Source organism: Molossus molossus, unplaced genomic scaffold (assembly GCF_014108415.1).
Source record: "Molossus molossus isolate mMolMol1 unplaced genomic scaffold, mMolMol1.p scaffold_m16_p_7, whole genome shotgun sequence".
NCBI lineage: Eukaryota > Metazoa > Chordata > Mammalia > Chiroptera > Molossidae > Molossus > Molossus molossus.
Genome location: NW_023425401.1, coordinates 38,960,680 through 38,986,804, shown reverse-complemented (window position 1 = coordinate 38,986,804; position 26,125 = coordinate 38,960,680). Strand labels below are relative to the sequence as shown.

General features: G+C 39.3%; 1 protein-coding gene across 5 annotated transcripts in view; it reads left to right on the top strand.

The window, feature by feature from the left end:
* Positions 1-26,125, top strand: part of ADAM22 (ADAM metallopeptidase domain 22) — a 239,128-nt gene that overhangs the window by 13,818 nt on the left and 199,185 nt on the right. For all 5 annotated transcript variants that reach the window (XM_036246471.1, XM_036246469.1, XM_036246470.1 and 2 more), the window contains exon 3: positions 23,456-23,532. In XM_036246471.1, the coding sequence (XP_036102364.1) occupies positions 23,456-23,532 (77 nt within the window). The remainder of the gene's footprint in view (positions 1-23,455; positions 23,533-26,125) is intronic.

Here is a 26,125-nt window from a genome sequence, read left to right as displayed (position 1 = left end):
GTCTCATACATAGCAAGTGCTCAACAAACAAATGTCGGCTGAATGATGTCACTGATGTCATGACTTACAGAGCCCTATTCTATTCTCATGCCCCCAGATCCCTGACGTCATATCAGTTTTCTCTGGTCCATTATTCCTTTTCTCTTTATCTCTTTCCCCTCCTCTCAGTACAGGTTCTGTCACTTTCCTGTTGCTTCTTCCCATTTGTCATTTTCCTGTGAATTTAGCCTTACTCTGTTTACTTTTCCTGTAACCCCACTCTATTTCTGTCACATGCCTCTTTTTCTCTTGGCAACTACAGTTATAAAAAAAGTCTCTGAAAGGTTATTTACATTCAGTGTCGGGAATGATCCATGCTGTACGTCGCTGGACTTAACTTATTTTGGGATTTGGAAAATGTGTTCTAGTTCAACAAGCTTTGCACTTTACTACTTACCTTTAAGCCTGTGTGTGTGTGTGTGCTTCTTTTTCCTGTTTGTTTCTTTTGTTCTCCTGAAGTTGTCTCTGTTCATTCTCTTCTTTGGGTGTGGATTCGAGTGTCTCTTCTGTTCTTCATTGCTGGGATAATCACCATTCTAAAATCGTTCTCCTTGTTCCCATTGCTCAGAACCCCCTAGATTTAAACACTGAGTTATGTGCTCAGTCCATCTTCCACACTTGCTGAGCATGTCACTTCTCAGGGGCTTCCAGAATGATCTGCTGCCACATTGCTACCAAATTCAGACTCAGTAGTAAGGGGTGGTGAGGCACTTTTACAGGTATACTGAAGGTAAAACTTGCCTCATAGGCTTGTCATAAAATCATCCATGCTTATGTGTGTGTGTTGGGGGTGGGGATTAAAGCACTGATAACTTGGGTGTGTTAATAGAAGGTGTCCCTATGAGGTAGACTGTCATTCATATTCACCATCATGTGTTTACCGCTTAGCTCTGTGCTTGATGCATAGTCGATGCATGTTCATGGTCAGCCTCTGTTTTGATTTTCTGTCTCAAAGATGCAGAAAAAAAGTTCTGTGACCATTTGTGTTACTGATTTTATATACTTCTGATGTATTTACAACAGTTATAGTATTTCTTTCCTCTGGATTATCAGTCTTTTGTCAGGAGGGGTTCGAGAGGAGGATGGGCCCCCTTCCACATCTGTGCCTTATGTCTGACTTCTTTCTTGCTCCCCCGCTCCTACCCCTCTCCCCCAGCATGTATTCTTGCCAGCCCAGCAGACACGTCCTGGCTGTAGTATTCACAGGTTGCGTGAGAATCCTATCACTGTGAGGCAGGGCTTATTCGGAAAGGCAAGGCCATGATGATAAAGAGGGGGACCCCTGGAGACAGAGGTGGGAACTCAGACAGTGATTGGCACACTGTCCTTCTACCACATAAAGCCTCCTTTCTGGCTGGGCTGCCTTAATCACTGTGACAAAATCATTCCTGTCGGTTTATAGCCCTGTCTCTCCCAACAAAAATAAATCTAAGACATTTAACCTTTGTGTGTGACTTTATTCACCAGATTTTGCTGTTTGCTGCCTGGAGCTGTATTTTCTTTAAGTCAATGATGTGTGTCTTTTGGGAAAGTGACATATAGTATTTTTGATGGATCTGAACTCAAATGACATATTCAGCGAAGGAATTCCCTTGATATTTGTTCTTGGGGTTTTTATTTTATTTTATTTTTGTCTTCTTTAACTGCAGAATTGAACTGAGGACAACATCCTCTTATTTTTATTTTTTGTAGACAAGTTCCAGATACATACTTGTCTAAGATTGTTTTATTTTTTCCAATTTTTGCCTCTCTTTAGGGACTAACAAATCAATATAAAATATTTTACTGTCTTTGTTTCTTCAGTGATAGATATTACCCATATAGTATTGTTGTTTTTTTTTAAATCCTCACCCGAGGATATTTTTCCATTTTTTGTACAGATAGAGTGGGAGGGAGAGAGAGGAAGGGAGAGAGAGTGAGAAACATCGATGTGAAGGGACACATCGAGTGGCTGCCACCCGCACGACCAACCAGGGCCGGGGACAAACTGCAACCGAAGTACGTGCCCTTAGTGGAAACCGACCCCGGGTCTCTCCGGACCGCAGGCCGATGCTCCAACCGCTGAGCCACACTGGCCAGGGCGAGTATTGTTGCCTCATGAAATCTCCATGCCTCTCAAAAATCTGCTCATCTGATTGAAATGAGCAAGAGCATCACTAGAGAACAGTCACTTTAAGTAGAAACCACAGTTTTAAAATGACCCTGCAGAATTTCTGACAGATGATCCTTATACTGATGAGGCAGGCCTTCCGTTGGACAGCTCTGGGGGAAGGTTTGAGAAAGTTGAGTCAACATGTGCCTGTTGGAAGCTTCCCACCATTAATTTTTGTTTCTTGTGCTTTTACTGACAATAGTATTAGAGACATCTCTACATTTCCCAACTCCCCTTTTATTTTAATCCTCACTCGAAGATATGTTTATTGATTTCCGAGAGAGAGGAGGGGGAAGAGACAGAAACATTGGTATGAGAGGGAAATGTCGATTGGTTGCTTCCTGTATGTGCCCCAACCAGAGATTGAACCCACAGCCTAGGTACATGCCCTGACCAGGAATCGAACCTGCAACCTTTTAGTTTATGGACAGTGCTCCAACCAACTGAGTCACTAGCCAGCGCAGTGTTACTCATTCCTTAGCTGTTATGTGGCATCAATGAAATCGACCATGTGAAGGTGCTTGTAAAAATTTTTGTAAACATACAAAAAAAGTAGAATAATGTGTCAGACACTCGTACTCACCATCCAGACTCAACAAAATTTAGTAGTTCTTTTTTTTAAGGACAGAACATTACAGGTTTAGTTGATGCTCTCCTTCCTTTCATTTCCCTCCTTTCCCAGAGGAAATTACCTTGCAGTTGGTGTCATCTTGCCTGGCCTTGTTTTCATACTTTTATTACATAAATGTTTCCATAAACCATTTAACCGTTTTGTGTGTTTTTTAAATATACATATTTGGTATCACATAGATCCTTTTGCCACTTCTCAACTTTGGTTTTCAATCTTTTGTATTAATACAGATAAAGTAGTTGAATTCACTCATTTTATTGTTATCTGGCTTTCCATTTTATAAACCTACCTTACCATGTTATTTATATTCTCTTTAATGACATTTATAGATTGTTTCCAATTTTTTGCTCTTATAAGCAGTGCATGTCATTGTTTTATATACATGTGCTTGTGTTTCTGCGGGGCATATATTTGGGAGTGAAACTGTTGCTTCTTAGGGTTTGTACCTTTTCAACTTCACCACTTGTTGCCACATCACACAGTGAAATGCCAGTTCACAGTCCAGCAGCAGTGCACGAGAATTTCTGTGCATCCCCATCTTCATCAGCATTTAGAATCATAAGACTTGCAAATTTCTCACAATATTATGGGTGTAAAATGCTGTTTAATTATTTTACTTTTCATTTCTCTGATGATTTATGAGATAAAGCACCTTTGGGGATTATATTTCTTCTCTGGAAGACCTAATCAGATACTATCTCCATTTTTCTTTCTTTAAATATGTTGTTTTGAATTTTTTTTTTTAAAGAGAGAGAGGAAGGGAGGGAGAGAGAGAGAAACATCAATCAGCTGCCTCCTGCATGCCCCCTACTGGGGATTGAGCCAGCAACCTGGGCATATGCTCTGACTGGGAATCTAACCAGGACCTCTCAGTCCATGGAACCACACTCAATCCACTGAGCCACACTGGCTGGGCAATCTCCATTTTTCTAGTGGGATATTTGTCTTTTTCTTATTGATTTATAGGCGTTTTAAATATGTTATGGGTTCTTTTCTATTATTATGTTATTTCTCTTACAAATACTTTAAAAAGTATTTTTCATTCTCCTAGTATCATTTGTTGTGACAGTTTAAAAAAGTATTTTTGAGGTTATCCATATTGACCCTCTCCTTCATGATTCTTTGTGTGTTTGTGTATTACATTACTACTGGTGAATTGACTATAGTTTTATATCTTAATTTTTAGTAAAACAAATCCCTGATGTAGTATTCTTCTTTAAAGGGTATTATAGGATATGATTAAGAGTTAGAAGACCTGGAATTAAGACTTCATGGATTCAAAGCCCACCTTTGCTCCTAGCTGGGTGAACTTGGCACACACTTATCTTCTCTAATCCTGAGTTTTTACACCAATAAAATAGCAATAGGAATAGTACCCAGGAGAAAGTGGGGGCATCTGTAATAGTGTCAGCAATTAAAAAAAAAAAAAAAAGAGTAGTATCCAGTTCAGACATTATTGTGAGGGTTGGAGGAGATAATTCACATAAAGTTTATAGCTGAGCATTTGGCTTATTGTAAGAGCTCAATAAATGTTAGCTCTTGCCTGGCCAGTGTGGCTCAGTGGTTGAGCGTCGACCCATGCACCAAGAGGTTTCCGGTTCAATTCCTGGTCAGGGCACATGCCCAGGTTGTGGGCCAAATCCCCATTGGGGGGCATGCAGGAGGCAGCCAATCGATGTTCTCTTCTCATCGATGTTTCTATCTCTCCCTCTCCCTTTCTCTCTCTCTAAAAATCAATAAAAAAGAAAAAAAAATGTTAGCTCTTTTTTTTTTTTTTTTTTTAGCTCCCATAATTATAATTTCTTGGTATAAAACCAGTGTATATATTTTTTTCTGTACACAAATCACTGGATTTCTCTGATTTTAAAAGAGCTGTGATTCAAATCAAATGTTCCAGGAAGAAGAACAATTTGGACTCTGGTGCCAGTTCTGAGTCCAACTTTGTTCTCTCTCTATTCTTTCCAGGAATTGAGCAAACTAAAAGTTATTATTTCCCCCCTCCCCCCCATAACATTAGTTCAGGTATCAGGGGGGATTTATTTATTTTTTATGGAATGAGTAGCCACACAGCTCCTTTATTTTGGGATGGGAAACATTCTGAATGAGCTAACACCTCCATAGTCTGTATTCTTTGTATTTTATTTTTATTGTTGAAAGTATTCGGTAGTCTGTATCCTGAATAGGGCCGTTCCAGCAGGGAAGTGAGCAAAGGAAGGAGCGCAGCTCACCAAGAGGCGAAGAGGCAGCGAGGTAGCAGGTTGCACTCAGTGCCCGAACTAGGCTGAGTTTAGAATCTGCATTTTAACCGGATTAGAGGATAAAATGCTCTATTTTAATATTTTGCTTTAGTTTCTTTTTTAAAAACCTGATTTATCGCAAGAAATTCAAAGTGTAAAATTCTAAAGGAGCAGTCGTTTGAGCAAGAAAGGTCTCCCCAAATTTTATAGAAGGTAGCAGTTATAACTAAGTCCGTTCCTCTTCTGTGAAAACTAGGATCACCTTGCATTTGAAATATATTTATTACAACAATGTTGATTTTAAGTGCAGTTTTTTTATAACAGCTTTATTGAGATATGATTTATGTACCGTAACATTCATACTTTTAAATTGTACGATTCAGTGGTTTTTAACATAGCTTGTAGTAAAACTTTTAGCATTCTTAATTCTCTGTTTCTCCCTTTCAGTTTTGCTCTTCACTTTTTATCATTATCTTGTTTTTGCTCCCATTGTAAACCAGTTGTGATCATACGTTCCTTTGCTTGGTTCTTGCTGAGGCACCCCTGGGCCCAGCATTCAGATGTAGCCTTTAGCTCGGTGGAAGAACTTCCGTTTTCTTGCAGTGGATTTCCATATTTAATAAATATTTCAACATTTAATCAATCAACCATGTGTTCCTGAATCTTCAACAATTTTCAACAAACATTCTTTCCAAAATCTGTTATTCAAAAGTTAATTGTTTGTTTTATTTCTCTTTCTCAAGAAATAATTAATTAGGTTAGGAGACGTCCGTATGCTTTTATTTTAGTCTCATATGCTCACTGCAGAAAATGTTGAGGAAAAGAGGAGCTCCAAGTGCAGATATTATTGTTGGTGGGGTGTCTGTGAATGTGTGTGGAGGGTCTTTGCAGAACATACCATCTCCACAGGGCCATTGGGTCAATGTAGTCCTCACATTGTCTTTTTTTATCCTCACCCAAGGACATTTTTCCATTTTTTGTTCAGACAGAGTGGGAGGGGGGGGGAGAGAGAGAGAAACATCGATGCGAAAGGGATACATCTAGTGGCTGCCACCCACACAACCCAACCAGGGCCGAGGACAAACTGCATCCGAGGTATGTGCCCTTAGCAGAAACCGAACCCAGGACTCCCTGGTCTGCAGGCTGATGTTCTAACTGCTGAGCCAAACTGGCCAGGGCTAGTCCTCACATTTTCTGATGAGAGAAACAGCTATACTTGTCTCTGCACCTTCTGGCCCTTGTACAGTTGGGTATTTTAGTTATGTTCCAGCTATTAATCATACCTTTTTATAGCTCCTGTACTCTGCAGCGTGTTTTCACTAGAACTAGAGGTTCTTGATTTCTCTTTTTGTCATCCTATCTTTGAGTAATGAGGGAACCGGGAAGATTGCAAATATTTAATAGACTTTGATTCTTGTACCTCTTAAGAAGTTTAAACTGCAGTTTTACAATTAACCTTTTCCCATTGGTTCTTTTATTTTTCAGATGAAGACTCAATAGTTGTTTTGGATGACACTAACATAGAGTGTGTATGTGTGTGTGTGTGAATTATTTACTGTGATTTGATTTGTGAACTAACGTTTTAAAAATTCACACCAGAGATATTTATTGAGGGCCTACTACTATGTGTGGGGCACTGTCCTGGGCCCTTGGGATATATGAGTGAATAAAAGGTCCCCAGATTTCTTTCTTCATGGGGCTTATGTTCTAGTAGTTAGACAAAAACATAAGGCATGATAAATTATATAGCTTAGTAGAAGGTGGTCAGTACTGTGGAAAGGAAGGTGAAAAATATAGCATGGTTATGGTCATTGGGAGTGTGGGGAGCATGGGTTATTTTTGCTAGGGTGGTTCATTAGGCCTCACAGAGAAGGTGCCATTGGGAAAAGCCTTGAAAGAAGTGGGGAGTGAACCAGGTAGATACCTGAAGAAGAGCATTGCAGGATGAGAGAGCAGCCAGTGCAATGACCCCAAGGCTAGAGCTTGTCTTTCAAGTATGAATAACAAGGCTACTACTCCAAAGGGTATGGGAGACAGAAGGTCTTATTGGAAACTGTACGGGGGGAAATATTTGGAATTATCCATACCACCGGCAGTATTTTCAGTTTCATTCTGTGTTTTCAAAGGATTGTATTATCTCATTAAAGAAGACCATACAAATTTTCACTGTGGTGGCCGAATGTAATCCATCCCCACCTACTCCCCATAATATAATGCATTTGGATTCTTCTTTGCAAGACAGAATTACTTCCATGCACTAAAGTGTGATTTCTCTTTTATGTTTAGTACATACGTGGCCATGGATTATTCTGTTTGCAGGATGTTTTATCCTATGTGGTTGGTAGATAATTTTAGTGCTAGCCTGCCGTAAAGCTTACAAAGAAGCAAATCCTCTCTTCTGTGCCTAACAGATGAGAGGCATACTTCCAAGGCATCGTTGAACATATCCTGTTTCACAAATGGAGGGAATAGGCCTAAATTGCGTTAAGAAAGTTTTGTCAGCTATTTAAGAGGGAAAATAAGATGACTCAGCATTATGACAGACTTCAAATAGGGGTTGAGGAACTTATAAAATAGGCTCAGCAATCATTTTTTCAAAAACGGTTTTGAGTAGATGTTTGTTTTCTCGCAGGTGGGAAATGAATCATATAATTCATTGAGGTTCCCTAAAGCTCAAACTTCCAACCTTTTCCCTCTGCCCTAAAGGTATAGCATATTTGAAGTGATGTAGTCAAATGACTGCCAAACTCACTGACAAATGTTGGTTAACAACAATGAACACAGGAACACAGGTTAGAAGTTTTTAAGGAGAATCAGTGAAATGTGTGGGCTGATAACGATTATTCTATATAACAAAATTAATGCTTGTAACCACTAGGGAACTAACAAAGAACCTTTATCATGATTATGTTCCTGAGAACTAGTTCCAGTTCTTGGATAATTGCAATTTGCAGAATAACTTTATTTCATATTATTGTGAGATAACAGTTATCAGATTTGTTTCACATTTGTAAGTGAGCACATATTTGTGCCAAGCCAGGCGCTAAGTGTTGGGGATGTGGAGGAACTTGGGCAGAGTTGAGACTGGAGGGTGATGTAGCTGTAAGGCGTGGACCTCAAAGAGAAAGCGGAAGAGGAATTGTCATCTGGAAGTGCAAAGGGGGAAGCGAGAACAATTCTGACTCCTGAACGTAACACCAAATTCCATTCACATATGCTCAGGCTTTTCTTTTAAAGAAGCAATAAATAATAAATAGCGCACTTTACATGTATCAGTCTTCCCAGAAATCCTTTGAGGCTGGTATTGTTGTTCCATTTATTAAATGGGGAAACCGAGGCACAGGGAGATTCATCACTTGCCCAAGATCATTCAGTCTATGAAGGGATGGAGGTGGAATTTGAAATAGGAAATTTGGCTGTAGAATCTAGAGTCTTACTACCCTCTGCAGCTTTTAATAAGTAAATGCTCACAGTTTTAAAACAGAGGGAAACTCTTTAGGACAAAAGAGTGTAGCACTGGATTATAGTACTGCCTTGTATAGTGGTAACATGTCTTTCCAGACATTAAATATGTGTGGGCAAAACTGCATCGTTCTCAGCATCAGGTATGATTCTGTGCACATGGTAGGGGTTCAGGATGCGGTAGATGTGGTAATGGAGATGGCAGAGTCTGCAGGGAAAGCCAGAGAAGGACAAAGAGGACAGCTTGGTGGCAGTTTGCTGAGGATGCTGATCACGGGAATGTTTTAGTCGGGAGTCCTTGCCAGGAGGCAGCTTTCCAGAAACTCAGTGGGGGTAGTTCAAAGCAACTACCTACACACTTCCCAGAAGAGAATAAATTCTCCCAGGGTATCATTTAATAAATTAATTGAAAAGTGAACTCTATGTTACTTCAAAGTATTCATTTGCTTCCGAGCAACAAGAAGTAAAAAACTGTCATAAAACAGACAGAAGAAAGACTTGTGCCCAGCCTTTTTCCTTTATAAAAGAGAGGCAGGGTGTCTTTTAGGAATTCTTTCTTTACCTCAGTGTGTGACATGCACAGAGGCCTCATTAAAATGCTGTAATTTGCCCCCGTGGGGGCAACACCTAGAGTTTGGTTTATTCAGCTTTATATCAACACACATCGACAGCATAGACCCCTGGGTCATGTATAGAACACTGGAAACAGTTTAGTGCCCTCACATACACGCTCTTTTGTTAAAGCCAAGAGTTTAAGCAGAGGGAGGAATGAATGACTCTGATTTAGCTAGTGGCCTCCAAGCTCCACCACCCTGCCCTAAGGAGGCCACAGCTCTTTGTGATTCTATTCACTTATCCTTTCCATCAGCCTTTTACATGAAATTGCTTCCATCAAGAGCTAATTTTATGTTCTTTTTATATTCAGACACAAAGTCATAAAAATAATTAGAAATCTCCAAGGTTATGTTTTTTTTTTTTTTCTTGAATGAAGATATGTTTCAGGGCTAAGGGACAGTCTATGTTTGATTCTGACTTTACATCACCAGACCCTGTGAGCTTGTCCCAAGTGTAGAAGACACTTTAGTGATGACTCATGTTTTATCTCCCTCTTTTAGGGCTGCAGTTAATTCCTTCTATTCAGGCTTTTTGGAGTTGGAATCACTAGCACTACAGAGTTAGCTTGTTTAAAGAAACAATTACTTTCCGGGTTACAGTTGGCTACAAGCTTTCTCTGCCATAATGTATACACACTTGTGCACACACACATTTCCATGCAAGCATTACTGGATGTACCATAGATAATGTGACTTGATTTGTTGAGTTTTTCTCTCTCTCCTAATAATAGTATCTCTTAGAAGTTCTTGCTCTCAGTGATTATTTATGGTCAATGTATTTTTAAAAGGCATTTCCCTTTAATAGGGAAAGTGTTTAGTGGTAAGGATTAGGTGACAAGATTGGTTTATTTATTGCAGGAGCTAATAGTAGCTAGGGCCAATAAATCATGGAGGTGTATGTAAAAGTAATTTTTAGAATTTTTTTCATTGCCCTTGTTACCAAGCAAGGGTTTGTTGCTCAACACAAATAGAAGCCAATACTATTACATCGACTTTTGAGAAAAAAAGGGTTTATTGTGAGGGGGACCAATAAGGAGACAGGAGGCAAGGCTCACATCTATCTCCGTAATCAAGGCGTTGGGTAGAATTTAAGGGGTTAGGGAAGGATGGGCTGGTATGTAGAAGTACTGGTGGCCAGGTTTCAATTGGAGGACTTTGGAATTGGCCCATTTATGGTGAGATATGATACCGGGCTTCAGCACCAGATCTTCCTGGACAACGGACCCTTCATTTCTGAATGGATTCCTGTGATGATTGAGTCCGGTCAAGTCTCAGGTCTTTGATTCCATAAGGTGGTGATACTTTGGATCTGGGTGTTTTTTGGGGTCAACATTTTCTCCTCTGCACATGCTTTGTCTGCCTGACCTGTGGTCTTGTTCTGTTGTCTTTGAAAAACAATTCAATATCTGGTTAGAAGCAGGATAAGACCAGTTTGAGCTGGTTCTGTGGGTACTTTTATCTAACAGAATAATTTTCATTGCATTGCCACTTCTTAGATTTTTCCTAGTAACCTGTTTGAAAAATTGTAGTCATTTAATTTCTTCAGACATTTTGAACTCAGTAGCTCAGAAAGACTATAGACCAGATACAAGTAATGCAACACGTATAACAAAATTTGTGTTTTCTGGCAAACGTGTCATGAATAATTTCAATTTTCCTGTAATTTAAGGGTAAGCAGTTACCCTTCAAAGCAGCCTGGAGCCCAGCTGGTAGTATGTGGGAGCCCATCAGTTTAAGAATCTTGGGGGCAGATTCCTGTCATGTTGAATCTCTGTAGCAGATTTTTTGCTGTGTTCTAATCTGTACATATATTGAAAGATTCCATGGTGTTTTATTAAATTTATTTTTTATTGAATGTATTGGGGTAACATTGGTTAATAAAATTATATAGGTTTCAGTTCTACAGATATACACTACATCATCTGTATATGATTTCCTCAGAGATGGCTGGTAATCTGTTCGCTCTCTCTCTGACACGCACACATTTCTATTTCTTCTTTACCTTCATAATTGTGGGTTAACTACTTTATTCTTTCTACTAATTTTTATTTTAGCTACTAGGGAAATAAAACAACAAAAAAGAAATAATTTTGCAAGGGTTTGTGTCTCTGGAATTCTCTCATTTTGTGTCCCAATAAATAGTGCCTTTGGTAGGTGATTGTCAAGTTAGAGATGAAAAAACAGCTTTTGAATATCCTTGAGACTTACTGTCTTTGTTTTCTTTTCTTTTTTCCTTCTTTTAAGCAGGAGCTTTGCTCTTGCAACATGTTACTTAGATTTGTCCTTGACTGTGTTCTTGGAAAACTTTTGGGTAGTTGAGATAGAGAAGGACAAATCTGGTTCTTTTTTAACATTTAATATGTATATGTATGCATATATGTATGTATATGACTGTGTATATGTATATGTATATGTATTGTATATGTGTGAGCAGAAAGTCTTCTAGAAATATGTAGTTTTAGTCTTTAGTCTTAGGAGAGAAAAAGCCTTTGTACCCATGCAAATGTATTTCCCAAAGAAAATTCTGTGGAATTCTTTGTTGATTACGGGATTTTACTCAGTGATATTTCTTATTTTTTTTTTTTAAACAGTGGGAGCTGGCCTTTCAGCGGCAGCGATCCTTAACTATCAGCTGCCTCTAATATCTGTATAAGGAAGATGAAATTAAGCAATAAAACAAAATCCATTGATATAACGGAACTGGGTGAAGCTAATCTTGGTGTGAAGTACTCACCAATTCATGGATTTATTCTTTGGACTTGGCCTATTTTTGATGTTGCCTCCAGGAGAGATTGTGACCCAGCTGGCAGAAACAAACTTTATTTCTAGGCATGCTGTAAAAATGTTCTGATTTAGAGCTGAAATGACTAGTTATTCATTTGAGAATGACATAGCTAAACCTTTTTTGCTCCTTTTCCCTCCTCTAGTCTTTTTACCTGTCTTATATTTAGCTTTCAGTAGTTACATTATTCTTTGCAACAAGATTTTATGTGTTCATTGACCATAAACTATTTTAAAGTGTTTTTCTTATAGCATCCTGTAATTAATACTATTTTCAGTTTACATTTGGGGAATGTAAAGCTGAAGCACTTAGTAAGTTTTAGTAACTTCACTCTAAATCATATATCAAGTCAATAGTGGGGCCAGGAAAAGATCTCATCTTTCTCCTAAGCCTTTCTTGCATTAAGGAAGAGTATCAGTTTCCCAGAGCTGATTCATTGGAGGGATTGTGCCTGCTGATTATGTTGCATCCAAATATTGGGATTCCTTGCATTCAGATTTAATTACAGCTCAATATGACTGCATATTGTATTGTTCTCAGGCTACTAAAGATCTTACAGGCTTTGACTTTCAGGATTATGTGAGTAAGCGTTTTCTTGTTCAGGCCTTCAGTTGAAGGCCTAGTAATGGGAGGTTAATGGCCAAGATGATGGAGAGACTGATTTATCAGAAGATAGCTGGAGCATAAATAGGTAATGAGGCTGCCCGACTTCCTGAATGGAGATGAGGAAATCGGAGCTGGTGCCAGTGTCAGCACAGTCTTTCTGCCTCAGCTTCTGGAGCAGGGGCCACAGGAAAGGAGGACCCTCGGCCGCCAGGGAATCATAGAATCAAGGGCTATCAGTGCGTCAGAACTGGAAACTCAGCAAGACACATTCAGGGAATGCCCCTCAGGAGCTCACCTTATCTAAGGAGAGCCATTTTTTTGTGGTACATGTGGCTTTACCTATGGCTTTACCGAGAGCTACATGATACAGTCTCTGTACTGGGATAAAAATACATCCCAAACAAGGGCGTATTCACATCCATTCAACGTGTTTGCACTATGTTTACATCAATTATAAAATTTTTTTTTTTTTTTTTATCCTTACCCTAGGACACTTTTGCATTTATCTTCAGATAGAGTGGAAGGGAAAGAGAGAGGAAGAGAGAGAGAGAAACATCGATGTGAGAGAGACACATAGAGTGGCTGCCACCCACATGACCCCACCCGGGGCTGGGGACAAAGTGCAACCAAGGTACGAGCCCTTCGCGGGAACCAAACCTGGGACTCTCTGGTACATGGGCTGATGCTCTAACCACTGAGAATACTGGCTCGGGCAAAAATTGCAAAAATTTTTTATATCAAATAAAGTAAGTATCAAGAACTGGGATTTGAATTAGAGAGCAAGTACAACTAGAGAATTCCAGGGGAATTGGTTACATGTTAGACTCGCATGGGTAGCTCTTTAAAAATATGGACATTTCAATCTATTGCTTCTTTTCTTTCCTTATTTAGAAAAATAGTGTGTTGAGAGTCTACTGTGTTTGAGGCAGTATGGTAAAGTGCTTGTAGAGATGTTTCTGGAAACATTTAATTTATCTGGGAAGGCCACCAGATGGAATTTTTTTTTCTTCTTTTTGATTTTCTTTTATCCTTTCCCTCTAAAAATTTTTTTTAACTTGTAAAACTTTTATTTATTCGATTGAACTGTACAGCAAAACTCAGGCAATAAAATTGTCAAAAGAATCTAGACTTGAAAGAAATATGTGGGAATTTAGTAAGTAGATATCAGTTTTCAGAGTTAAACATGTTTTGTCATAAATTGTGAAGGTTACGGAAAGGAGCTGTTGCTTATTGGACATCTATTGTCTCAAAGGTCTTTACATCCATTTCCTGTTATTTTTAGTATAAAGAGTACATTTCTTACACTAGTTTATAACAGTGGTTCTTAACCCTTGGCCACCCTCACAATCACATGGGTAGCTCTTTAAAAAATATTAATGCCCAGGATCCACCGCACACTAAATGAATGAGAATTTGCATTTGGGGTCCAAGCGTTGGTATATCTTAACAAGCTTCCCAAGCAAGTCTAATGTGCAGCCAGGACTGAGAACTACTGGACTAGTTCTTTGGCATCTGGAGTTCCAGCCTGTTTTGTGCTTCAGGAAAACTAGAGCATTTTGTACAGTTCCCTGAATATGCTGAACATTTCCCATTTTTGTGCCTTTGTTGGTCCTTTTGCTTGGAGTGCTTTTTTCTTCATTGTCATCTGAGCAGCATCCCCTCAACTCTCTCACCCTACAGTCAGGGGCTGCTGTTGTATCTCATAATTATATCTGTTATTGGACTTTTAAATATTCTGTGATTTGTTTGTCGTCTTCCTCTTTTGACATGGGTTTTCTGGATGCAGGGACCATGTTTAACTCTTCTTTATATCCTCAGGGCCGGGTATATTTCCTCTGAGGTATGGTCTATACTCTACAAAGATTGAATGGACCATAACCTACGCTTTAGTTATCACAATAAATCTACAACCTGCATATTATTATTTAGAGATGAGGGCTTTTGATTTAGAGTGATTGAACCATTTGCCCTAATTTGTTCCATTAATAAATGGAAGACCCAGAATTCAAACCCAGCTCTCTGGACTCTTAAAGTGTATGCTTTTATGTTTTGTTTTATTTTATTTTGTTTTAACATGTCCTGCTGCCGGTTTCATTCTTATGATACTAAATGCCGAAGGTTGGATTTCAAGAATAGTTTGGTTAAAGATAATGTGCAAATTAATGCAATATATAATAACAGTTTATGAAAACTGTAGGCGTGATTGAGTTGACTAGATGGAAAGGGGAGAAGTAGTTAACAAAGTCACAGATATAGACATATGGATAGAAAACACTAATTTTCTTACATATATCATGCTAATTTATATATTAGGTAGAGCTATGGTATAGAATCCTCTCTTAACAGATGCCATTGTAATACAGTTCTGTTTCATAAAATTAGTTCCATATCTTAACTAACTAGCCAGGGGAAAACCATCTTGCTGATGTGACCACACAAATTCTAGAATGGGGAACCTTAATGTTAATGGATATGTGGTATCAGTGTCTGTGAGCCCTTTTGTCATAAGTTCACATAAGGCAGTAAAGTAGTTATAGTAAGGTTATGGTGCTTTTTCAATGGGCTGTTTCTGATGTGGAAAAAGAGGGATAATATATATGGGTGATCATATATATGGAGAGAGAACTCAAGGTATGAGACACCAGGAATTATACTTGTATTTTAAAAAAAAATTAAGTTGAAATAATCACATGGCAAAGAAGTATTTAGGATGCAGAATAGTTAAAGATTCTGTTACTTTCTTTTTAATAATGTTCATTACTTTCACAGTTACCTTGTTGCACAATACCATTGACTGGCAATGCTCCCACCCACTGGTATTCATTGATTCGTTATTCAAGTTGGGCTTAATTAAAACCCAAGTTACCTTGTTTTTCTCCTTGTGTCAAATCTCTGAGTCTACCAGGAAAGTTTTACTGCCAACTTTACTTTATTTTTATTTATTTATTTATTTATTTATTTATTTATTTATTTAATCCTCACCCGAGGACATTTTTCCATTTTTTGTTCAGGTAGAGTGGGAGGGAGAGAGAGGAACAGAGAGAGAGAGAAACATCGACGTGAAAGGAACACATCGAGTGGCTGCCACCCGCACAACCGACCAGGGCCGGGGACAAACTGCAACCGAGGTACGCGCCCTTCGCGGGAACCGAACCCGGGTCTCTCAGGACCGCAGGCCGACGCTCTAACCGCTGAACCAAACCGGCCAGGGCCCAACTTTGCTTTAAAAAATGGTTATAAATAAGGCAGTCTTGAAAAAGTTCATTTGTATTAGCTCTTTGAGATATGTAGGTTGGCCCCAGCCCATTGGCTGTAGGAGATATGAGAAGAAAAAGACCGGCTGAGACCTGGCCCGTTTGGGTTAGTGGTTTGAGCATTGACCTGCAGAGAATGAACTCATGGGTTCAATTCCCAGTCAAGGGCACATACCTGTGTTCGAGGTTCGATCCCTAGCTCTGGTTGGGGTTGTGTGGGAGGCAACCGATCGATGTGTCTCTCTCACATCAGTGTTTTTTTCTCTCTCTCTTTCTCCCTCTCTCTCCTCTCCCCTTCTTCCCTTCAACTCTATCTTAAAAAATAAAATAAAATAAAAACATAGGCTGACCAGAAGCAAAATACATAAGGAGCAGGGAATTGTATTAATTTTAGCTATTGCCTGTGAATAATAAACAGGCCTCAATCTGGGGATCATATCAGGTTCTTCTGGTCCTAAAATCCTATGATTCATTTTTGAAATTTGAAATTAAAATTATCCTTATGTAATTACATTGCTTTATTAAGTTTGCTTGCCATCTGGTTATTTTATATTTTTTACATTTTTCTCCCTCAGTTTTTTGTTTCACAGCTTTTGTAATCAAGCTCACTGCTTGTCTCAATCCTTAAAACACACAAATACATAAATGCTTTACCATACTTAAAGATTTTTTTCCTGCCCTGGCCGGTTTGGCTCAGCGGTTAGAGCATCGGCCTGCGGTCTAGAGAGACCCGGGTTCAGTTCCCGCTAAGGGCATGTACTTTGGTTGCAGTTTGTCCCTGGCCCTGGTTGGGTCGTGCGGGTGGCAGCCACTCGATGTGTCCCTTCACGTCGATGTTTCTCTCTCTCTTCCTCTCTCTCCCTCCCACTATACCTGAATAAAAAATGGAAAAATGTCCTCGGGTGAGGATAAAAAAAAAAAAGATTTTTTTCTGTTAAAAATGGATTTCCATTCATATTTTAAACCATGATTCTTAATTTCTAAGGTGGTAATCGAGTTGGCCTTAGAACATGTGTCAGATGTGGTAACGTTATTGATTTTTTCTGGATGAAAACAGAGTTCAAAAGATTGTTTTTCCTTGTTTAATTTTCCTTTCATATGCTCTAAAAATGCATTTCATGACTCTAAAACAGAACCCAGTAAAACCCTTCCAGCCTTCGAGCTACAGAATGGAAGCAGGGGTGACCCGTCTGGCAGGTCGAGCAACGAGGACTCTAGAGGGGGAGTGTGGATGAGGAGGGACAAGAGACACAGAAATGGAGACAAGACAGGGCTCTGATCAAGTCTCGTTTATTCTGGGGAGATCCACAGTATATATAGGGCAAGAAACAGAAAAACAAGAACATTTGTTGCCAAGCGATGTTTGTGGTAATCACCCTGAAGCAATTTCAGGTAAATATCACGTAAATATCCCGGGTGGAACAAAAGACAAACAGAGCATAACTGGCTGAGTAAATGGTTACTTAAAGGAATGCAGAAACATTGTATGCAGAGATGCAGAGATGCAGAGATATCCTGCCTTGGGGCAGGAGATGGCAGAGCAGATTTTAGCAAAATAGATGCCATGCAAACAGTCTCCCACACAGGGGTAAAGTGTGATGGTAAGGGCATCCGGAGCGGCCTGCTCCCCTTCCAGCAGTGTGACCTTGGGTGGACATTTACCCACTCTGGCCTCAGTTTCCTTATTTGTAAAATAAGGAATTTGTATTATATGAGCTCCAGGGGTTCCCTCAGTATTATTATATGACACTAAAGTGTTTGATTAATAGTTTTTAAAACCACAAGTCATACCTGTGTGACTTGAAAGAATGCGTTTCTGAAAAATTACATTTTTCAAATATCTTTGAGAGCCATTTAACTTTAATCTTCAAGTTAAAGTTAACAAATACTAGAAGTTTTCTTTGGCAATATATGTTAGGCACCCCCGCCAGAGAAAATCCTGATATTATTGTTCTATCTTCTCAAAAATTTCATTTTCTTTTCATTTAAACTAAAAGGCAAGGTCCAGGGTGAACTTTCTGAGAGCCATCCTGGCTCACTTCAGTGTGTTGACTAATAAGCCGGATTGTTAGTTCTGTGTGAATTCAGGGTAATTCTACTTAATGTATTATTTCTGTCAGATAAAGTAGTAAATATGTTTCTTTTCTTTGGTATGCTTGTTAAATCAGACATATGGGGAAGGTAGGTTCCTGAATGGTAGAAGACTGCTCGGAATGTGAGGAAGCCCTGCCAACATTCATTTTCGTGGTCACTACAAGTTTGGTTTGGCTGGGAAGTCCTGTGTTTGATCCCTGTGCCTTCGTGGGTGTCTGCGAGTGCCTGGATTATAACGAGCCGTGGAGGAAAGTGACACTGAACGCTGGTAAAATCAAGTCTTTATTGGAGCTGCTTTTTTAAATGTTCAAGATCACTGCCAGAGATGCTTTCTTAGTTCTCCATTGCTGCTGTAATATATTACCGTAAACTTCATGTCATGAAACAACAAAACATAACTTTCTTAAAGTTCTGGAGATCAAAAGCCCCAAGTGGGTCTTAAAGGCTGAAATGAAAGTCTTGGCAGGGCGGTGCTCCTTCTGGAAGCTCTAGGGGAGAACTGTTCCTTGCTTTTTCCAGTTTCTAGAGGCTTACAGCATTCCTTGGCATGCAGCCTTTTCTTCACCTCATTCTAATCTCCATTTCCATCATCACATCTGCTTCTGGCTCCAGCCCTTGTAAGACAGGTTTTATAAGGGCCCTTGTGGTGAGATTGGACCCACCTGGATAATCCAGGATCCTGTCCTCACCTGGTGTCCTTATTGTAATCACATCGGCAGAGTTTCTTTGCCAGTAAGGCAGGTTGGTCATAGGTTCTGGGGATTCGAGTGTGGGCATCTTTGGGAGCTGTTCTTCTGTCACAGATCTGTTCTAGCCATTCAAGCCTCAGAGAAGCTTTCAGGAGCAACCTAGAATCCCATCTACCGTGGTCACCTGTTTATTCTCTTTTATTAAATCTGAGAATAGTATATTTTTTAAATTTGTTTTTTATTTAATTGTTTATTTTCTGTCACTCTTTTCCTCCATCCACTAGATGATCAACTTCACTAGAGCAGAAACACGGTCAGTCTTCTTCCCCACTTTGTCTGCCAAATCCAGATGGTCCCCAGCACTTGGTAGACTCTCAGATGTTTGTTGACCGAATCAATCTGTACAGTCTAAGGAAGCCTTCCTTACATTAGAACTGTGTTAATGCACTCCTATTCCTATTCCTATCAATAATGCAAACATTTTTTTAGTAAACAGCAGTTAAATATGCTGTCAACAGATTTTCTTTTGAGTTTTAGTAATGGATTTCTCCTTGGGACATGAGTGGGATCAATACAATAAGATACCAGATGTAAAATGAAGCTATAGGAAAAAGAAAATATTAGAATTAGAATTCACGCAGACAATAAATATCTTGCTAAGAAAGAATGGTAATGTTATCGTGATCTAAGCTGTACTTGTGATACCACGGTGAATAAGATGTGGCCTCTGCCTTGTTCACCACAGTAAGTGCAGAGCAAAAATGGAGGCGAGAGGGGTTCATTTTAATTGAGACATCAATTCTGTTAAGCAGCGCTTTCCTTGGTCTGTTCCCAAAACATGGAAGTTCGCACATAAGGAAACTCAAAGAGCTTTCAGACAAAAGGAAGATATTATCTATCCATTGACATGACATTAAGAACAACTTTGATGGAAGGACTGCATTTTATAAGCAGGTAATTTATAGCCGTTCAATCGTCATTCATTTAGGCATCCAGGTGATTGATAAAGCAAACACTCAAATGTATTAGTCAGGAAATACTTATTGAATACCTGATGCTGGTCAGTACTGAGGCCCTGAGGCCCTGATATCATACTGAACGGTATTGTGGAGGAGGGGAGAAGGAGACTGGAAGATGTTGGGATGACTTTGTGGAAGAGGAGTGTTTGGGCTGAACTGTGTCCTCTACAAAATGTGTATGTCGGAGCTCTAGTTCCCTAATGTGACTGTATTTGGAGATAGGGCTTTTAAAGAAGTAATTAAGGGTAAATGAGGTCATAAGTGTGGGCCCTAATCCAATAACTGGTGCCCTTACAAGAAAAGACAAGGAGAGAGAGAGAGAGAGAGAGAGAGAGAGAGAGAGAGATGGATGGGTCATGGGTCATGTAAGGATACAGTGGGAGGCTGTCTGTAAGCCAAGGATCGAGAACTCAGGACTAATCAAATCTGCCAATACTTTGATCTTGAACTTCTGGCTTCCAGAACTCTGAGAAAGTAAATTTCTGCTGTGTAAGCCACCTAGGTAGCCTTGGCAGACTAATACAAGGAGGAACTTGATCTAAGTACTGAAGGATGGATAGGGCCATTTCTCGACAATGACATTGGTAAAGATCACTACCTCAGGGCCTGGTTCAGAAAAGAAGTGATAAGTGAAAGCCACAGAAGAGTTGGCATGCACACAGCTTGTTGAATTAAAGAGCAGAAAAGAGAACTGGGTGTGAATGGGGTATGGGCGGGTCCTTGGGGACTTGGGTGCCTTGGTGTCTGGGTGAGGGAGGTGATTGTGAAAGATCTTGATATCCAGGGAGAGATTTGTAGTTGATATAGTAGAAAATCTGGAGCTTATGTTTGGGTTTTTGGTAAGGAGTCAATTTTAAAAAGATCACGAAGGATATGATGTGTGGCAGATGTGGCTATGAAGAATCAGGTGTGGCTCCAAGAACAATCACAAAAATAGAAAAGAAGTGAGAGTTAAGTAATAGCTGGGTGTTACCAGGAAGAATGAAGGGTTAATGAAGTTAAAGTGGCTGAGAAGTATCCAGATAGTTCTTCATCCTTGGAGTGTCATGAGGATTGGAATATGTTTGCAGTTGACCGATTGCATTGTCCCACACCCCCTGCTTTTAAATATTTTAAAACAGACGGGTTATCCTTTCTTTCCAAAAAGCTTTATTATTATTAATTAAGTGCTCTCCTTGCTGTATGTGAAAATCTCAGGGCTGGTCCAGGTGCCCTTCATGGCCCACAGAATCCTAGGATGTTCCTTCCTAAGATGCATTGGTTCTCAGAGGCAGCAGCACCATCTGCTTCATATGCTACATAAATTCAGTTGCTCAGATGGTTTTTGTCTCTAAAATAGTGTTTGTTTTTTCTCACTGTAGGAATGATACATGTTTATTTTAGAAATTGTGGATACTGTAGAAACATATAAATAAAAAATTCAAATAATTCCTAGTCCTACTACTTAGATATAGGTATGCATAGTATTTAGGGAGTCAAACTTAATGAACAGTTTTGTTTCCTCCTTTTTTGCAGTGAATGCACCTGATTATTCAATATGTTAACATTATGTTGTTGGTTACGCTATATTTTTTTAGTTTAGAGTCTCTTGTGAGCTTCTGTGGGAGTTCCAAGAATGGCATAGAAAACAGTGATTTTATTTTTCCAAGAAAATTTTGATAGGTGATATTGCAGTAGATGTGCAGAGGTTCAGTTTTAGTCTTAGGGAGATATGGAAACCTCTATGAAATTATGTTTGATAAATGAGAACTGAACTATTTTTAAAGCATATATTTGTGACAGGATGAAAAGTTTTTTAGATTCTGGTTGACATATTATTTTGCTCTTGAATTGGATATATTTTGCTCTATTTTCTTTTTTATATCCTCATCTGAGGACATTTTCCATCTTTTTGTTCAGGTAGAGTGGGAGGGAGAGAGAGAGAGAGAGAGAGAGAGAGAGAGAGAGAGAGAGAAAGAGAAACATTGATGTGAAAGGGACACATCGAGTGGTTGCCTCCCGCACGACCCAGCCAGGGCTGGGGACAAACTGCAACTGAGATACGTGCCCTTAGCAGGAAATGAACCTGGGACTCTCTGGACCACGGACCACGGGCCGACACTCTAACTGCTGAGCCAAACTGGCCAGGGCTCTATTTTCTTTTTAATGTACAAAGCTTAATTTTTTTTTTTAATTTTGAGAATGTTATCAATGTGAAATAAATGCCAGTCTATCACTAACATCCATTCTAGATTAATTTTTTCTACGGCACAGCTTTAGTCATGAATAACTCCCATGTTCAAAAATTCCCAATAGCTCCTCATTGACTTGGCCTGGCTTTCTTGGTGCTCCAGGTTCTGATCTTGACCTGTTTCTTTTTTTCTTTTTCTTTATTGTTGAAAGTATTATAGATGTCCCACCTTTTCCCCTATTTACTCCCTCCTCCCCGATCCCACCCCCCTCCTGCTTTCCCTAAACTATTGTCTATGTCCATTGGTTGTGCATATATGCATATAAGTTCTTTGGCTTATCTCTTCCCAACATCCACCCACTTCCCTCTGAGATTTGTCAGTTTGTTCCCTACTTCCATCTCTCTGAATCTATTTTGATGACAACAAAGCTTAATTTTAAAGGAGCCAGTCATTTAATATAGAATAAAATGAGTGAAGTTTGGTCTTCTTGGAAATGAAATGTTTAGTTACTTGAGATAAACCAGAAAGACAGGGCACTTGCCCTCCTTTAGGTGGCACTGTTATTAGAGAAATTGGGGTATCCTTTTCCCCACTGGGTACTGGGGATAGAGTTCATATGATATCTTGAGAAAAAGAATTTTCTGAGACTCGCATGAGAGAATGAGTGATTTTTATTTGAATGGAATTATATCTCTGTGTTTTTTTGTTTTTTTTAATCCTCACCCGAGGACACTTTTCCATTTTTTGTTCAGGTAGAGTGGGAGGGAGAGAGAGGAACAGAGAGAGAGAGAGAGAAACATCGACATGAAAGGAACACATCGAGTGGCTGCCACCCGCACAACTGACCAGGGCCGGGGACAAACTGCAACCGAGGTACGCACCCTTAGCGGGAACCAAACCCGGGTCTCTCAGGACCGCAGGCCGACACTCTAACCGCTGAACCAAACAGGCCAGGGCTATCTCTGTGTTTTTTAAAGTCCCTTTTCTCTTAGCCAAGTTACTGAAGTGTACCTGGGGTTTCAGTAGAGCTAGAAGCAAAGCCAGTGTCCAGAGTTTCTGTTCCATGTTGGAGCTGGGTCCAGTTCAGCATCAGGGTAGCTGCAGTCCATCAGTTCATTGTGTGGGGGCCGTGGGCCATGTGGGCAAATACCAAGAAGCCAGGAGTCAAGCATAACACACCAAGAGAGTGAACTCCTTTGTTTAGGGGATTAAATATCCCAAATTTCTTGGCTTTACAGTGGCTACACCCATTCTGACCAATGACCTGTTCCCAGGTGTGACTGAAAGGCAAGTACCTTCCAACATTACCCCAACTTTACTGGGCATGCACCCATTCTCTTCCTGGTCCATTCCCTTCTCCCAGAGAACTGCGGGGGAATAGACCAGAGGCTCCCTGGAAAGTTTAAAGCTGTGGCTTCCTGGTGAAGTTGCCCAAATGACATGACTATAATATTTGGCCCTCCCTTTGCTTTATTGTGTTATTAATAACTAGGTTAATTACAGTGGTATCAATATTTTACTTCAGATTGGTGAATGCTTGGCTTCTAAGAGGGTGCAAATTTTACTTTGTTTTTATTTAATATCCATGTTGAATTGGTTTTCTAATTTATGATATTATAAACCTTTTTTTAGTGATCATATGAAATGCTTATCATCTGATCGTTATGCTGAATAATACATACCTTTTATCTTTTTAATATTGCAGTTGACGCATGTTGACCAGGCAAGCTTCCAGGTTGATGCCTTTGGAACATCATTTATTCTTGATGTTGTGCTAAACCAGTAAGTCTTTGTTGAACTGCACTCATTTTTGTCTGATACATTGAATCCACTTTCTTACCCTTCTGTAAAATTTCGTTTTCTTACTATATTTGACTTCATTTTGCTATATCAGTTAAATACTACATTTGATACCATTATATCTATTAATATAATATCTGGTATATCTGTTGAAAGCATAAAGTCTGGTAAATGATGGGAAATGGATATCCATTTGAAATTGAAAAGCCGTAACAGGTTTAAGAATGTAATATGGAGGGCAAGACTTCAATATTTTTCATAAGAATATATGTGACCTAAGTTTCTATGAATGGCAGTAAATTGTGAAAACAATACTTTTATTATTAAAATATCTTTCTGAAGAACAGCAGAAAAGAGAGTTACCCTTTTGCTCAGTGATTCAAAGGACTGGCTTTGTGGGTTATTCTTAATAATGCCTTTGGATGCTTTAATTTGGGAGTTGATTTCTGTGAGGTTTAGGGTACTGGGATTATTCTGTAAGTACCATATAATTTTGGAAATTGTCATTTGTCTACCTAGAATTTTGGTTTGGAATAACAGAATTTTAGGTTTTGGAATAACAGAATTTTAGGTTTGGATGTGGCTTTTGATAAATCACTGGATTTAATCTCTCCCGTTTGGATAAGTCTAGTATCTAATAAGTCTTATAGGGCTTTTAGTGGTCTGTTCACTTTTTGTTGTTGTTAATATCCTTACCTGAGGATATTTATCCATTGAAATTTTAGATAGAATGGAAGGTATGGATGGAGAGAGAGAGAGAGAGAGAGAGAGAGAGAGAGAGAGAGAGAGAGAGACATTGACATTGATGTGAGAGAGACACATCGATTGATTGCCTTCCTCATGACCCTGACTGGGGCTGGAGACTGAACTTGCAACCCAGTATGTGCCCTTGACCGGGAATTGATTCTGTAACCCTTTGGTCTGAGGGTTGAAGCTTTAACCACTGAGCCAAACTGGCAAGGGATGTTTACTTTTTTAAAAAAAGCACGTGTATCCCGCTTCTCATCATGGGCAAGAGGAAAGAGACAAGTGCTTTGCCAGCCGGTGTTTCTGAGCTGAGCAGCAGTGGCAAGCAGCTTTGCTGAAATCAGCTATGCAACAGCTCAGGAAGAAAATTTGAGGCCAGAAGGACAGAAATGTAGACCTAGAGTGAGAACTAAAGCCTATGTTGTCTGCACAGGGGAACCAGGTAAATGAAAGTCTGAAAAAGGATATGAGGTAGGACTTGGAGCTGTGATATCTGGATAAGTCCACTAGCTCTTGTGGCTGCTAAATATAAATTAATTCATTTAAATAAAATCTGAGATTCTGTTTTTCAGTTACATTCACCACATTATCATTGCTCAATAGCCATATGTGGCTAATGATTATCTCATTGGAGAAGGCAGAACATTTCCATCATTGCAGAAAGGTCTGTTGTACAGTGCTGGTTTCGAGACTTTTTGGGGGAATGGGCACATATGAACTGTTAAATTACTGAGCTAGGTCAGCCACTTCAGTCCATGTTTAATGGATTAATTTAATAATTAATTTTACTACTATTCTAATTTTTATGATATTTAGGTACAAATTTGTAGTAATACCGTTTTTGTTTTGTTCATGTTTAAGCCATGCATTAATTTACTTTTTTTTTTTTTAATCCTCACCCAAGGACATTTTTGCATTTATTTTCAGATAGAGTGGGAGGAAGAGAGAGAAACATCGATGTGAGAGAGACACATCGAGTGGCTGCCACCCACACGACCCAACCAGGGCTGGGGACAAACTGCAACCGAGGTACGCGCCCTTAGCGGGAACCAAACCCGGGTCTCTCTGGTCCACGTGCCGATGCTCTAACAGCAGAGCCAAACCGCCAGGTCTTAATTTACTTTTTTTTTTTTTTTTATTGATTAATTTTTGTTACAAATGATTCTCCTTTTTCCCCCCACTGATTCCCCCCCCTTCCCTCCCTGCCCCTTCCCCCGATTGTTGTCCATGTCCACTGTTCATGCATACATGCATATAAATTCTGTTGTTCATCCCTCTCTCACCTCCCCACTCCTTAGGGGATTGTCCTCAAACTGTTATGTTCATTATATTCCAGAAATCAGTGAGATCATATGAAATTTGTCTTTCTCTGTTTGGTTTGTTTCACTTAGGATGATACTTTCCAGGTCCCTCCATGTAGTCTCAAAGGATAAGAGATCTTTCTTTCTTACCGCTGCGTAGTACTCCATTGTGTATATGTACCACAGCTTTTTAATCCATTCGTCTACTGATGGGCACTTGGGCTGTTTCCAGATCTTAGCGATTGTAAATAGTGCTGCTACAAAGATGGGGGTACATATATTCTTTCTGATTGGTGTTTTATGCTTCGTAGTCTTAATTTACTTTTAAATTCGGCTATCTCAAAATATACATTTTGTAAGTAATTTTGTGCTCTTCCCACATTTTTGAAGTGCACAAACAATGTAAATACTAGAAAGCGTTGTGTTAGATGGAAATTGACTATTTGGATGATTCAGTAATGGGAGTTGTTTATTCTTTGATAATGTATATTTTTACAGTGTAACATAAATTATATTTCTACTATGAT